Source organism: Lactuca virosa, chromosome 5, assembly GCF_052849685.1.
Source record: "Lactuca virosa cultivar CGN04683 chromosome 5, Lactuca_virosa_CGN04683_v6, whole genome shotgun sequence".
Taxonomy (NCBI): Eukaryota; Viridiplantae; Streptophyta; class Magnoliopsida; order Asterales; family Asteraceae; genus Lactuca; species Lactuca virosa.
This window is the reverse complement of record NC_136430.1, coordinates 166504308-166520461: the sequence shown is the minus strand read 5'-3', so window position 1 is coordinate 166520461 and position 16154 is coordinate 166504308. Positions and strand designations below refer to the sequence as shown.

The 16154-nt window shown below is 35.3% G+C and overlaps 2 protein-coding genes across 3 annotated transcripts; one reads left to right on the top strand and one right to left on the bottom strand.

The window, feature by feature from the left end:
* The first annotated feature begins 795 nt into the window (after positions 1–795).
* On the top strand, positions 796–2890 carry LOC145115823 (inactive beta-amylase 9-like). The gene is made up of 3 exons (XM_079052177.1): positions 796–1136; positions 1322–1804; positions 1911–2890. The coding sequence occupies exons 1-3, from the start codon at positions 897–899 to the stop codon at positions 2784–2786; spliced, it is 1599 nt and encodes a 532-aa protein (XP_078908303.1). The 5' UTR covers positions 796–896; the 3' UTR covers positions 2787–2890.
* A 2221-nt stretch (positions 2891–5111) lies between these two features.
* LOC145114426 (putative serine/threonine-protein kinase At1g54610) lies at positions 5112–9744 on the bottom strand. 2 transcript variants are annotated; one of them, XM_079050434.1, is made up of 8 exons: positions 9598–9744; positions 8780–9250; positions 8410–8694; positions 8004–8321; positions 6815–7042; positions 6381–6481; positions 6124–6241; positions 5112–5716 (listed from the first exon to the last, which is right to left on the bottom strand). In XM_079050434.1, exons 2-8 carry the CDS (start codon positions 9176–9178, stop codon positions 5411–5413), a joined length of 1755 nt encoding a protein of 584 aa, XP_078906560.1. In that variant the 5' UTR covers positions 9179–9250; positions 9598–9744; the 3' UTR covers positions 5112–5410. The 2 variants fall into 2 exon arrangements, with proteins under 2 accessions (XP_078906560.1, XP_078906559.1); XM_079050433.1 differs by having other exon boundaries at positions 9594–9735.
* Positions 9745–16154: the final 6410 nt, after the last annotated feature.

Below are 16154 nucleotides of genomic sequence, written 5' to 3'. Positions count from 1 at the left end.
CAAATAAATGCATATAATTAGAAACAAATATGAACTTACATATAAAAATTGCATTTTTTTACTGCTATCAGAAAACATTTCAATTTTAGTGGTGTCCAGAATATGATGTATAGTAATCCAAAACAAAAGAATGGCGAAATCTAGTCCGAAATAGGTTAAAGAGTATTTATAGGATAACCAAATTACCGGGTTGGAATTATTGACCCGTTAACGAATATTAAATCGGGTTTGGAATGTTCCATTCCGGACCAAGTGGTCATTTTGAAAAAAAATATATATATATTTTTAAAAATTAACAAAAAAAAAAGTTAGATTTCTCAATTTCCCTATATAATAACCACTATAACATTATAAATCGTAATTTACAAAAGCAACTGCATCAAAATAAAAGAACACATAAATTTCTGCATACAACCAAAACTTTTAATGTTAAAAAGGTACTTAAGTTTAGTATATTTGAATAGCATTTAGTAAAAATACAAATAGTTAAACAAAATAATGGATTTTTAAAAAAGAAAAAAGACTTTCATAATATTAAATTATTAAAAGTTAAAGAAGTAAACATCTTAATCACAAGTATAGATAACATACGATAAAAGAATTTTAAAAAATTATATCGACCCTACATTAATATTATCCACAAATTACACAACTATGCATGCATATTTTCGAAACAAGTGTTAAACAACGTGAACGAGTATGCGGCCTAAACTTTTTCTTCTATAAGAGCACGACACGTGGCACACTGACTGTACTTTCCTCCTCTGTTTGGCCTATATATCATCCATCTTCCTTCTCCCCCAATTTAAATCATCTTAAACCCTCAATTTCCTTTATCCAAAACTTTCTATCTCTTTCAAATTTTATCCACTACGCCAAATACTTTCAAAACCAACATGGAAATGTCGTTGATCGGAGCTTCTCCGGTCAAGTTTTCTCAATTAGGCAATAATAACAACAATAACAGCATTCCGATGATCATTTGTTCATCTTCTACGAAGTCGCGGATTGGTTTTTGTCAAATAACCAAATGCCCTAATGTGTCTCTTAGGGTTGCAACTCGATCTATTTCTATTTCTCATTCTCAACATGCAGCATCCATCAATGCTTCCGAGGATAACGCCATATCGAAACCTGTAAGTTCTTAATTTTTAATTGTTTTCAAATTAGTTTTGATTGATCGGAGATTGTTTGTTACCTTTTACTTAGGTATTTCGAAATGAAATCCTTCTAGTTCTTGCTTCACTCAGTTAATCAAAACTTATAATTAGATTTGTTTTATGAGCCATTTTTGATCCATGGATACTTGTTGAATAAGCAGAAAGATGGCGTGAAGTTATACGTTGGATTACCGATGAATTCAGTTTCCGATTGCCACTCAATAAACCATTCAAGAGCAATATCAGCAGGACTTAGGGCTTTAAAGTTATTAGGAGTCGAAGGTGTAGAGCTCCCAATTTGGTGGGGAGTTGCAGAGAAAGAAGCAATGGGAAAATACCAATGGTCAGGCTACCTTACTCTTGTAGACATGATTCAAAAAGCGGGTCTTAAGCTTCATGTTACCCTCTGCTTCCATGGCTGTAAACAAGAAAACATCCACCTCCCTAAATGGGTTTCTGAAATTGGGGAATCTGAACCGGATATCTTCTTTGCTGATCGCTCAGGGAAGCGTTATAAAGACTGTTTGTCTTTTGGTGTTGACGATCTTCCTGTTTTTCATGGCAAAACCGCCATGAATGTCTATCAAGGATTCGTGGAGAGCTTCAAGACGTCCTTCTCTCCATTCATGGGTTTCACAATCACAGTAAGTAGTTCAACAAGCTCCCGTTTCTTAACCTCAAAATCAAGATCGATGAATGAGTATATTCTTTCTGTCAATGCCATTGTTACTGATCGATGAATTTTTACAGGGTATAACAATTGGCATGGGCCCAGATGGTGAGCTTCGATACCCATCTCAACAAGATCAAAACAAGAATAAAATTGGTTTAGGAGCAGGGGAGTTTCAATGTTACGATCAAAACATGATGAACAATCTCAAGAAACATTCCGAAAATCATGGAAACCCCAATTGGGGACTTTCTGGTCCACACGACGCCCCAAGTTACAACCAACACCCAATTATCAACACCTTCTTCAAAGAAGAAGGATCATGGCAGACTCCTTATGGGGATTTCTTTCTGTCATGGTATTCAACCCAACTTGTATCTCACGCTGACAAGATCCTATCAATGGCTGCCTCATCTTTTAGCGACACTCCAGTCATACTGTCGGGAAAGCTTCCTCTTATCTACTCATGGTACAGAACCCGGTCCCATCCAGCTGAGGTGGCAGCAGGGTTTTGTAACACTGTGAACAGATACGAAGAAATTATAAAAGTATTTCATAAGAACTCATGTAGAATGATATTGCCAGGAATGGATCTTTTGGATGAACAAGAGCCAAATGAGTTGTGTTCGAGTCCTGAGATGCTTCTTGAAGAGATAAGAGATGGTTGCAGAAGGAATGGAGTTGAGGTTTGTGGTCAGAATTTGGAGATTGCAGGAAGCAGTGAGAGTTTTGAACAGATTAGGAAGAATTTGGTGGGTGGGAATGGAATTGAGGTGTTTGTTTATCAGAGAATGGGGGCTCAGTTCTTTTCGCCAGAAAACTTTCCTTCGTTTTCAGCATTTGTTAGGAGGATTAAGGAATTGGAATTGGAATTGGATTCCGATGATTTGGGTGGAAATGGGAGAGACAGTGTTGTATTTGTACCCGGTAAGAACCTAAAGATGCAAGCTGCATAGAGTTGTGATGATTTTAGATCTATTATTCCTGGAAAGTGTATAGAATTAGTTATCTTTGAAAAGTTGTACATTCGCATGCAATCGTTAGTTAGTATTCTTGTCTACATGTCACGTATTTGACTTTTCAAACTCACTCTTGCACACTTTTTTTTTTAGAACAGCATCACTCTTGCACACTTATTATACATTGTTTTCTGGAAGTGATACAATTTGTGAAAAGAAATTAAGTATGAAAGAATTATAATCTCTTACCCCCATTTATAGTTGAAAGGAAATGTCAATAATAAAAATTGAAATAATTCTTAAATTTATGATTATAATTAACCTATTTCATTTGTTTCAATAAATATAAGTATTATATTTTGGTATTTCAATAAAAAAAATTAAAAAGAACGGATTTGGACTCGTGTTGATCTAGAATTTACTCCTAAGTATTACTTTTAACCTAACACTGATGAATATTGATGATCTAGAATTTCCTCTTACAATCCATCATCTTACTTCCTTTTAACCTAACACTGATGAATATTGGAAAAATACAGCATCTTTCCACTCACAAGTAGTAGGTAATCGACGTTAACTAAGCAAAAGAAGACGTAGTTGATAAGTAAGACATGAAAGTACAATTACGCATAACAAATGTCGTTCATTCAAGAGAACTAACAAATGAAAAGGAATAAAACTCACCAAATATATTGATTTGAAAATATGGTGATTACAATCCTTACGAACACACTTATTTATAGGGAGAAAGGTAACCCCAATAATAAGTACATCGGGAAGGTGTCGTGTTCGGTTAACTTTATTTTTGGCACTTCAGTGGTGTAAGGGTGACAAGAAGAAAAAGAAACTTTGTAAACCTTCACCGGGTGACTAGAGAGTGGTTTTAGGGTATTGCTTTTATGAGAGAGAGAGAGAGAGAGAGAGAGAGAGAGAGAGAGAGAGAGAGTAACAACAAACAAACAGTCGTAAGCAATGATGTTTGAAGACAATTATAAAATACATATTATTGGTTGTAATCATGGAGTTTTGTCATTTGTAATAATAAAAAGTCTTATATAACAAGTGTGTAATTATTATGTAAACTAGCAATAGTGTCTAGTAAAATCATATGTGTCATATAGCTATAATTGTCATGTTGTAAGACTCTCAAAGAGTCTTCTTTGTGTATAAATAAGGGTGTAGCCCATTGCTAGAAGAGTTGTTTTGTATAAAACTTCATGAGGCTTCAATCTTCATCGAGCACCAACAAAGTCCGTCATGCCATGCCATGCCCCACGGCCCATGAAAGAGGTCACCCCCAACACGTTGCCTAGATTTCTCGAACGACAACCTAAAAACTATCCCTATTGTCTGGATCTCTCTCTCTCTCTCTCTAGAGAGAGAGAGAGAGAGAGAGATTTTGACCTAATTTTTAGAAAATGTCATTTTAATTCATCATAACATTCCCTTCGACCTTAGGTCAACACGGAGTTGCCAATAGGCATTGTTCGACATATTGGACCCCGCTAACAAGAAAGAAATGTATAACCAATGTTTTAAAACTGGTTTTTTTAGTTGAATTGGTTTGGTATCCGGTTTCCGTCTCAACTGATTTGACCGCCGATTGAACCAAGAATTTTTCTACATCTGGCAGTGGTAGTGTGGTAAACGTTGGCTTTCGATTTGTGACTTTATGTACACTCCGAAAATGTTCAATCTTGTTTGAAAATGAGTTGTTTTTTAACGGACTAAATAAAATCCAACTATACAAATTCAATAAACCGTTTTAAAACATATTTTTTACCGGTGTGATACAACCAGTTCAACCCAGTTTTTAAAGAAACCGTTCGTTTCGATCCAGTCTAGAAATCGATTATGATTGCACCTCTCTTGTCCCCGGTTTCCTGTCCAGCCGGTTCGGTGAGCAGGTTCAAACCCATTTTTAAAACATTGTGTACTGTTGCGCGCGCACACACACAAACAAAGAAACATACAAGAGAAACCTATTACGTTCCTACAAAATACTCTTTTTAAAGTTTCTAATTAGATCTCTTAAGTTTTCTTCAAGTGCAATCTAGTCCTTACACTTTCAGACTTCACAAAGTCAGTTCCTAATGTCCAAATCTATAAATTTATCCTGCTAACTTAACAAACTAACCTAAAATTTTAACTTAACAAATAGTTTTAAACGACTAACGAAATCTCCCAAATACTTTTACACCTACTTTAAAAAGTCTGAATGTTACAACATCTCACAATCATACCAAGGTGATGTTGACATGTGCACACCCACATTATAAGAACTGCTAACGCAATAAAAATCATTAATACTGTAACACACCCTTTAAACATTAAAAACATGAAAATAGATTGCAATTAATATATAGTCGAATAATCAAGTATTGTTCAATAGTAATATATTTATTTCAAATTCACTAACCTATAAAACTCCTTCACCAAAAGAACAAAAAAACCAAGAACATTTACAGTACCCAAAATACCCTTTCTCACCATATCCCATAAGACAAAAATTAAAAAATAAAAATAAAAACAAGAAACGAAAAGGAAAAGGAAATAAACAAAATAGCTTTACCTCTTCATTCTAAATGTAAAAGGGTTTCCCGGCCAGTCAAGTCTTAGTTTTAGTTATTATTCTTTGATGAAGAATCATTTTGATTTTGATTTTGATTATGATTATGTTTCTTTCTTCTTGTACCAGTACCAATACGACCTCCTGTGGGTCCCGCTTCAGCCAATGGTCCAGACCACGTCTGAACTGGCGGTTTTCCGTATGAAAAATTTGAGCTAAATGGGACATCGGGCGGGTCAAAACTTGGATCCATATGATGTGAGGAACCCAATGGATATCCGAGGGTCCCGTCTTGATGAGGTGGCGGAAATTTTTCACTTTTGCTCTTTGCATTTGCATGTGTGATCAATCGGCGTCTCTGCAAAAATATAATATAATAAATAAATAAAATCAAAAGTTGGATTTCGATCGGAAAATTTTTCATTTCTTTATGTTACAACATTGTACTTATACTTTATTATTTCTTATTTATGAATTATACTTTGGAAAATCCACAAGTAAATTGAGTGGATTTTTCAAAGTAAAATGTTTAATACAACAAATGAAAGTAGGATGCTACAATAAACAAATCATCAAAAGTAGATTGCTAATTCTAGCATTTAATTTTTTAACCAATATTTTTATGCAAAGATTAAAATGTTACGTTCGTATCTTTTGTTTTCTCATTGGGTTTATCTTCTAAACAATAGAAAATTATTAATATTGTTTAATATTTTAATATTAAAAATTAATCTAAAAAAAGAAGGTTATCTGGCAATGGCATACATCAATGTTTACTTGGAGCTCAGCATTGGCTTCTGGAGCAGCCATAGCCCTTGCAGGTCTTTCACGAGTGCGACTCTTCTTCACTCCATCCGCATTTGTTTTACCAACAGCTCTCAACCTACCAATAAATTCACATTTAACTTAATAAATAAAGAATAACAACACATACTTTCATTTCATATATATAGTTGGGTGTATTTTTCGAAGTAAATAGATTTTTTTTTAATTTTGCATTCGTAATGGAAAAGCAAACTGACCTTCTAGCTTCTTCATCACGTAATTTGGCATCCATCTCCTTGCTAGGTGGATATTTTGGAAGGCTTGAAGGATCACAGGCATACGGTTTTGTTGTAAAAAACTGCAAAGCAATATAATGTATGAAAATAATATTGGTAGCAAAATGTAAATATGTTGCCATTACGGGTAAAAAAAATACAAGAACATTAGCTTTTCAAAAATTCCATTCTTTTATTTAGATGATGATATGTAAAAAATCTAAAAATATTTGAACAATTTATAAGGGTAAAACTGATAGATATAAATATCTCAATTGTCAAACAGTTTAAATGGTCCTCAATTACTCTCTTCCATTTTCCCAAGTGGGACATCATTATATCAAATATTTTTTTTTAAAATATCATTTATACTAAATAGAAAGGAGGAAAAAAAAAATGTAAATATGTATACTGACTTCACTTCTCAAAGCAGCTGTTGCATTTTGACGTTCAGCAGGATCAATTGCAATAAGGGTATCAATCAAAGGGAGTGATGAAGGTGGGAAATTTTTAAAAGTTTCAGCAATGCATCTTTTATATGACTGTTGGGGCTTAAAAATAGTTGCATGTGGCAACTTTGACCTTTTCCAATATTCATCAGAAGGGGACCCACATAACTTGAAAATCTTGTGAAGCTGCTCTACCTGCAACAAGTAATATGACAAAAAAAATTATTATATTATTTTCAAAAATTAACTAGAAGGTATACTTATATTATAATCTTATTTTGATCTTAATAAGCTTTAACTATGTCTAATTTTATAATTTTGTTAACCAAAAACTTCACTACTTATATATATACATAATGTATACAATAAAGTTAAATACACACATATAACATATATATATATATATATATATATATATATATATATATATAACCATTCCTTTTATTGTTTTCATCGAAGGGTCAAGATTGAATTATGTAGTTCTCTCATGAAAACTAGTTCTTTAGTGAACATGCTTCTATATATAAAGCCAATATAAGAAGAGTATATTTCATTTTTGGTCCATGGGTATAACTAATTTTTTCAATATTAGTCCCAAAAAGTGCAGTTGCAATTTTGGTCCCTTATTTGAGGTTTTTGTAACATTTTTGTTCCCTGTTCAAAGTAAAATGACTCCACATTTGGGACCAAAATTGCAAAAATCAGCAATACTCAAGGACCAAAAATAATCTTTTTACTTAGAACAGAGACCAAAAACATATCAGGAACTTCAGAAAAAGACCAAAACTGCAAAAACACTACAAGAATCTTAAATAGACAAAAACTGCAAAAACACTTCAAGAACCTTAAATAGAGACAAAAACAGCAAAAACATCACGAGAACCTCAAATAAAGACAAAAAATGCAAAAACATTACAAGAACCACAAATAAGAACCAAAAAGGCAAGAAAACACTTTTTTGGAACCAAAATTGCAAAAAACAAATATACTCACAAAATAAAAATAGTCATTTTACTTGGAATATAGACCAAAAACATTACAAGATAAGGACAAAAATAAACTTTTTTTTGGGACCAAAATTGCAAAAACCAGCTATACTCAGGGACCATAAATGCAATTTTCTTGAAACATGATGATGGAATATAAATTTAGTTACCTCTGTACGACCAGGCATGATAGGCTTTCCGGCCAATAACTCTGCTAAAATGCACCCTGCACTCCATAAGTCCACTCCTACACCATAATCAGTTGCCCCTAAAAGAAGCTCAGGTGGCCTATACCATAATGTAACAACTCTACTAGTCATTGGTTGTTTGTGATTAGGATCAAAAAAGGATGCAAGACCAAAATCAGCAATCTTTAAACTTCCTCCATTATCAAGAAGAAGATTCGACCCCTTAATATCACGATGTAACACATGTCGATTATGACAATGTTCAAGCCCAGATAACAGTTGATGCATGTAGCATTTCACCTAAAAAAAACATTCACAAACAAAATTAAATACCCCAAACCCAATGATATGATAATTTGTAGTAACCAAGTTTCATAAAAATCTAAACCTGGGGTTCTGTGAATTTGATTGTAGGGCTAGCAGCAAGTCCAGCTAAATCATGCTCCATGTACTCAAAAACAAGATACAAACTACAAGACATTCTTGATGTCACCAATCCTTCCAATTTCACAACATTTGGATGATCTAAACGCCTTAATATCAAAATCTCTCTAGCCATAAACTTCACACTTTCAGGCTCCAAATTGTCAAATCGAACTTTCTTTAATGCAACTATTTTTCCTGTCATTGTATCTTTAGCTTTGTACACGTTGCTGTATGTGCCTTGCCCAATCTATCAGATTTTCATATCAAGTTTTAGAGAATTTGTAATATCAAGAAATTGTGATAAACGAAATTGAAAATTAATAGCTACTTACCTTGTCAATTTTCTCAAAAGTATCAGCCCTTCTAGGAATCCAACCATTAATGGCTTCTCCGGCAACAGCAGACAACCAAGCAGGCCACCCAGCAGCCACCTGTTCGCCATGGATGTTCTTGGGTGGATTACTCAGTCTAGGATTAGGCTTTGAGCGTCTTCTCTCTCCTCTCGGCCTCACATTCGCCTCTTTTTCCACCTTTTGAGAAACCCCATTTTGTGGCTCTCCACCACCACCACCTCCGCCATTGTTGCTGGTGTCGGGATTTGCAGCAGAAGCTCTCTCTCTCCTTCCGGACTGACCATTTGAATCCCTATCTTTCTCTCGCCTCTTCTCTACTACGATTTCAGAACTTGGTGGTCCAGAAGACGCAATCTCTCTTCCAAGCACACACCCCATCTATCCCAAACTTTAAAAACCCTAACCCTCATTTCTCATGACATTCCGAGCTAGTTTCCTTTCAAACACACCCTGAAAAACAAAACGAATCAAATCCAATGATTTGGTGAAAATCCAATGATTTGGTGAAAGACAGACTGGATTTCAGGCTTCCAGCAGCAATAAATGAAGAAAAATAATTGGGGTTTTGGTAAAGATGCAGTGGTTGATTAGAAGAACCCTAGCTTTTTCCCTTTTTTGCCCAACAAAGCAGGGGCAGCAATCATAACCAATAAAGCCCTCAAACTTATATCGGTCAAACATGAACAAAAACAAAAGGGTTGAAGGAAACAGTGGAGAATAAAACAAGAAGCTTTAATTTGTTCTTTTGAAACAAGTGTGATTGAAGATCTAAAAGAGGAACTCTGTAACTTACTTACTGATTGATGACTTGTTTTCAAGGTGGGGAAGATCTGTTGAATTGGGCTGTTCGTGTTCCTTGTCTCTCTCTACACGAGTCAATCACTCAAACTGCATATGCGTATTTCGCTATTAAACACCTTTCACCATCCAAATATATAAATATGAAACCTTCATTTACCTACGAAACCTTTCCCTCTTTAATGATATTTGACTATTATTTGTCAAATCAATTCCAATTTCAAATTATTAAATGTGTTTCTTTGGAAGAAAAATGAAATATATTCAAGACAAAACTTCATAAATAGTCCATGTAGTTTTTAGAAATATGAGATATAGCCTTTAAGTTTAAGAAACTTCGTAGATAGTCCTTATAGTTTCAAAAAATTTAACAAATAATTCATCACTCAAGACTTATATACATTTTTAATATATTTTTAAGTTTGTTTATTTAAATCTATTTAAAAAAACTAATAAAATCTCTCTCTCTCTCTCTCTCTCTCTCTCTCTCTCTCTCTCTCTCTCTCTCTCTCTCTCTCTCTCTCTCTCTCTCTCTCTCTCTCTCTCTCTCTCTCTCTCTCTCTCTACACCCATCCATCATTAACATACTGTGTGCAGTTGGAAAAGAAAACTCATGTATGATTTTTTTTCAAAAAAAGACCACTATATTTTTAAATCTGAACTTTAATCTTGTTTGTTCTAACAAAACCTACTCCATTAGTGTCGACATCATTATCGCTTCTAGTTTGAATCGAAACCCTAACTTTTCGGTATTTCATTTCTACTTCACTATCAGAGTAAGTGATTGCTACAACAAGCCATCCTTGTGTTTCTGTTTCATTAAAATTAGAGAAATCGATTATGAAGTTAAATACATATCGGGGACATGATGGAGATCTGATTTCTCTTTCTTCTTTAAAATTGATGAATAGGTCTCAAGTTGCAGTTATGTGATAGTGACAGGGGCTGATTTCCTTGAGATTCGATTTTGTAATGGGTATTGATTTCCCTATTGTTCCTTCTGGTTCTCAAGTTGCAGGTCTGTGATGGTGAGATGAAGACTAGGGAGTAGAGATTATCATATACGGAAGATAGTGAAGGTTATGACAGGCAGTGGCTGATGATGGTGTGGAATGGTAAAAAAGCTCCACCTTAGTGATAACCGTTTCAGCGGGGGATCCCATCGGATATTTTCGATCTTATAGATCACTTTCGGAATTGGTCTCTCAGGTAATCAATTTTCCGGTGAGATTCCATCGTCGCTTGGATCGCTACAGGAATTAGAGCTTTTGTATCTCACCAGACAATGAAGGCACTATGGAGACTATATGTGTTGGATGTCATGTGACATCCCCAAAATCGCGGCAAAAAAAGACCTATTTAATTTATGTTTTTTAAAATAGTTTCAGAGTAATCATTTGATTAAAAAGGGTTGCGGAATTTGTTCCCAAAACAAAATATGATAAGATAAAATTTATCAAAGCATTTCTTAAAGAAATGTATTTTCATATATAACAAAACTCGGGATGTCATGTTCCGATACAGACCAAAAGCATAAACGGCACATTATAAGCCTATAAACAAAATATTTCGATGATTCATCCATCTTATGCTCTCGCGCCACTACCTGTAATACAAATAAAACTGAGTGGGTCAGGCTTGGGAGCCTGGTGAGCATACAGGGTTTTCAACCCACAATAAATAATTATAATTAATTTCACCAACCAACAATAACCCGATTACCCATTCCCGTTATCCTCACTTTACGTCCCTAAAACAACAACTATCACAAGGGACCTAGTCTAGGATTTTTCATCGGGATGGACATTACTGCAGAGGAGTTTCCTCAACAATAGATGTCCTAAAGGCAACCATGAGGGGGATAGAGTACACCGGTGAACACATCGTTCACAACACCTACAAGTTATGAACCTGCCAGCGTTCCACTGGACAGTCTAGAAAGAGTTTGTGGTCGTCATCCATACTCCGCTAGATGACTAGATCAACAACAACATCAAGGCCTCTCATCATTTTTATTTCATCACACATCACTATCTACCCATGTTCTACCCAGCATATTTGTAGATAAAATATACTTGTTTATATACAGCTTAAAACCTGTATAACATATTCATTCAATACTCATACCACATAACAAATAGTATATAATCACATAGCACGTATTTCATAGAGTATAATTCATATATGTGTACTATAGAAAGCAACTACACACTTACTCATATCATATATCGAATACGTTCATCAATACTTGTATTAAAATTGTGTATATGAAAGGGACTATGCACTCACTTGATAAGACGATGCTCGGACAGCACTACGGCTCTTAAAGCAGTATTCTTCGGTGAAACTGTGATCTCTTCACACACCGGGCTTCTCGCGGGCAGAGCTTCGGCTCGGAAACTCTTTTCTTCTTGAAATCTTCGGAGCTTCGGGACTCGCTTCGGGTCTCGGGATGATACCGGGGCTTCGAGGTATAACTTGCACGTAAATCGAGGTAATACGGGTGAGAGGAAAGAAATTGAGCAACAAAACTCGGTTGGCCTTGCTTTCTATTTATAGGAGGCTGAAAATCTATGCTCACGTCGTGAGCCACTAATGCTCACGTCGTGAGCTCGATGTCATGGCATTCGTCATCAGGCCACTTGCCCTGGAAGATGTCCATCATCTGCTCACGTCGTGAGCCACTGTGCTCACGTCGTGAGCTCTGACACGGGGGGTTGAAGTTTGTGCCCCGAACTTCAGAAATTCATATCTTTCGCATACAAGCTCCGTTTTCAACGTTCTTTATATCCACACGTAGGTGAGATTATGCTCTACAACTCTCGTTTAGACTCCGTCGGCTAATTTTGATTTTAACTTTTATTATATTATTTTTAGTAGGCTGGGACAGGAAAACTCCGTTAGAAATTCATAACTCCTTTATCTGACGTCCGTTTTCATCTGTCTTTTTACCGTTGGACTATTATCGACGAGATCTTCGATTCTCGTTTAGATTGTTTCGGCTAGAAACCACTCGATCTCATATTCGAACTTTGGGCTGCATACCGCTAAGTCGAAACTTCGAAAAATCATAACTTCCTCATACGAAGTCAGATTTAGACGTTCTTCTTATGCACGCTCTCGGTTTAACTTATTCTACGACTTTCGTTTAGATCACTAAGGCTAAATATCGCTCTATCGTAAATTCACTATTTACGTCATGGAGTGTCGTATCGGTTCTGTCGCGAAACTTCGACATGTCATAACTTCTTCGTTATAACTCGGATTTCGGCATTCTTTATATATTCGGAAACCTTGCCAAGACCACTACAACTTCCTTCAGAGATATCGGGCTTATCTAATATTTTACTTTATCGCTTATTTTTATCCTTAATTCATTTAAATCACACAATTAAGCAATAAACACATAATACTCAAATAATACATTCTTATTATTTCAAAACGAGTTACAAAGGTTAACCTAGACTGTTACACCATCATTAATGCCTAGCCTAGAAACACGGGCGTTACAATTCTCTCCTCCTTAGGATGATTCTATCCCCAGAATCACACATCAACAAACAAATGCGGATAGCGACTCATCATGTCACTCTCCGTTTCCCAGGTGAGATTTGGCTCATTCGTATGTTTCCATCGGACAAGCACTAATTCGACCATCTTGCGTCGTAACTTCTTTGTCTTTCGGTCAACGATTGCCTCTGGTTCTTCAATTAACCTCTTGTTTGTTGGATTAGGTGTCTAAGCCCATAACTATAATTGGTATGTACTTGAATTGATAACAGCACAGTTCTTTTGGGTTGCCCTCAAACCTAGCAACTGGACAAGGAAATTATGAAAGGAGAGATATTGATTTATTATAAGATTAATAAATTAATATAAATGATTTATTAATATGTTAAAAGATTAATATATTAATTAGAAATCATAAGGTTTAATTAATAGTTAGCCAGAAATTAATCAGAATTAATTTTGGGGTTAATTGTATTAATTATAAAGTGCAGGGACTAGTTTGCAATTATCAAATAGTTGAGTGCAAGGCTCCAGAACCTCCTTGGAAGGAGGTGGACGAAATCTATAGGGGAAACCCTAAGGATTTCGTCCAAAGGGGCTTGGATAAGGCCTTTGGATTAGCTTAGGCCCCAAGCAAAGGAGTATAAGGGTTTTCCCTAAACCCTAGATCCCTCAGCTATATAAGGAGCCTCCCAACTCCTAAATTCGGCCACTCCTTCCCTTGTGAAACCCTAGGGCCGATTTTTGCATACCCTACTCTCTATCCTTCAAGTTTCCTTCTTGCTAGCTTTTGGGTGTGACTCCATTAGAGGCATTACATTTGTGGTGCTAGGCTTCTAAGAAGATCAAGTTCAAGAGGATTAACAATTGTTTGCTATAACAATTGAAAGGTATGTAATTCTAAAACCCTAGTTTGTTAATTTCAAAAATAGCCTCTCTCCTCTAGGGTTCTTGTTTTGCAATTCAAAGTTATATGTTCAATAGTTAAAACATAGATCCAATGTAGGTTGCATGTGAACTTAGGAATTCTTTTCTAGTTTATTTGTTTCACCTAAAACCCATCAGTGGTATCAGAGCCATTGTTTGTTTTAAATTGAATTGCTATAATAGTTGAATTGCAAATTAGGGTTTATAGTTATTAAACCCTAAAGGCCAAAATTTTCGTTTTTTTAGGGTTTTGGTTCAAAGGGTTTTCGAAAAACCCTAGCCTCCATGAACCCTAATCGAAATTAGGGTTAGGGTTTTGGAAACCCTAGCCTCCTCCCTTGATTTTAGAAATTTACATGGTAATTTTATGGTTTCTTGTTTTGGGATAATTGTTGCCTTATTGGATAATTGAGAAAAATAAGGAAATTATCCTATCCCCATATTTTCGAAATCTAGAAGGGATATGGATTAGGATTAAATTAATTGTTTAATTTAATTAGATAATCCTTACAAGATTTAATAAATTAGTTAAAAGTTAATTAATAGATAAATATTAAATCTAGTTATTTGGTTTATTTTTAAATTTAAAATTAATGGCTTAATTTTCGAAATTTATATATAAACCCTAAAGTTTTAAAAAGTTTAAAACACACCTTATATATATTATAATTAAAAGTTAAATATTATATATGTATAAGAATATGGTCAGTCAAATCGCTAGTATGCCTCATTCACGAAGCTAGTCTATAAGGGGGGTATAAGGAAACTGCCTATAAAATGGTAGTTGAATGGGTGTCCACTCTCACCCACCGCTTCCTTGATTAGTGGAGGGTCGTTAGCAGAACGGGTTTGATAGGACAACTACATCTCATTAAAAGTATAATGTTATTAAATAAAGTACTAGAACATTATTTTACAAAATCCCAACTCTAGTTACTTTAGGAAAAATGTGAAAAGTATGCTAATCCATGAAATTGCACATTATGCTTTATTGGTCGTTAGTGAAGCGTGTGTGGATTACCAGCACACTAATAGGCACTAATAAAGAGTAGTAATGGGTATCTCATAATTATCATTTTGGTGGAGCGTGTGTGGTTTACCGGCACATCAATAGTTAATGATAAAGACAATGAGGTTACCAAGCACATTTGCATGGTTATTCACATCTTGTTTGTGATCCTCGGTATCCCAGTCACAAATAGAAGAGCATAATCCGAGATTAAAACATGTCATTGAATAGTTTCAATGTATCTCAAAAGGAATTAGGAATTTCACTTCGTTTATTTCGTCTAATGGTGGAATTGGTGAATCGTCATTCACCTACCTTTATGAAATTTATACTTGGATCTCGGCATCCCATTTCTAAGTTGTGAATCTTCATAGTTGGATCCTAACCTTGATATTATATCTTTGGGTTATTATATTGAGGTATCTTGAAATCTAACTAAAACTATCTTTCTTTTCAGATGTCTACTCCTAGAAACACTTCTGCTTCATCATCCTCCAACCACAACTTCTCTTTGCTCAACATTTGCTCCAAAGTCGTTATGGATGACTCTAACTATAACGATTGGATGTGTAACATCAAGACGGCGCTTCGATTTGAGGACAAAGAATATGTCCTTGAAAAGGAGCTCAAAGAACTTGATGAGTCTAAAGCTACTCCTGAAGAATATGTTGCCTACAAGAAACACTATGATGATGCTACCAAAGTGGCATGCATCATGGTCGCAACCATGTCCCCAGAACTGCAAAGGTACTATGAGGACTACTGGCCCTTTGAGATGAACAAGGACCTTATGGAAAAGTACCATAAGCGAGCTCGTCAAGAAAAGTTTGAAGTAGTCAAGTCACTCATGGCTTGCAAGATGAAAGAAGGGGAGTCGGTTGTATCTCATGTGCAAAGAATGCAACGCTACATAGAGCGTTTGGTCAAGCTCAACATTCACTTTGATGAGGAATTGGCCATTGACATGGTATTGAACTCATTACCTGATTGTTATGGTCAGTTTATCCTAACTTACCATTTGAACAACACTGAGCAGACACTGGCCCAATTGCACAACTTGTTGCAGACAGCTGAAGCAGAGATGAAGGGTAAAAGTATAGCCTCCACTCC

Coding starts and splice junctions, on each gene's coding strand:
- LOC145114426 (XM_079050434.1), bottom strand. CDS start 9,178: ATGGGGTGTGTGCTTGGAAGAGAGATTGCGTCTTCTGGACCACCAAGT. Junction 7,043..8,003: donor TCATGCCTGGTCGTACAGAG/GTAACTAAATTT, acceptor TACTTGTTGCAG/GTAGAGCAGCTTCACAAGAT. Junction 6,242..6,380: donor CGTGATGAAGAAGCTAGAAG/GTCAGTTTGCTT, acceptor ATTTATTGGTAG/GTTGAGAGCTGTTGGTAAAA.
- LOC145115823 (XM_079052177.1), top strand. CDS start 897: ATGGAAATGTCGTTGATCGGAGCTTCTCCGGTCAAGTTTTCTCAATTA. Junction 1,137..1,321: donor ATAACGCCATATCGAAACCT/GTAAGTTCTTAA, acceptor TTGAATAAGCAG/AAAGATGGCGTGAAGTTATA. Junction 1,805..1,910: donor TCATGGGTTTCACAATCACA/GTAAGTAGTTCA, acceptor GAATTTTTACAG/GGTATAACAATTGGCATGGG.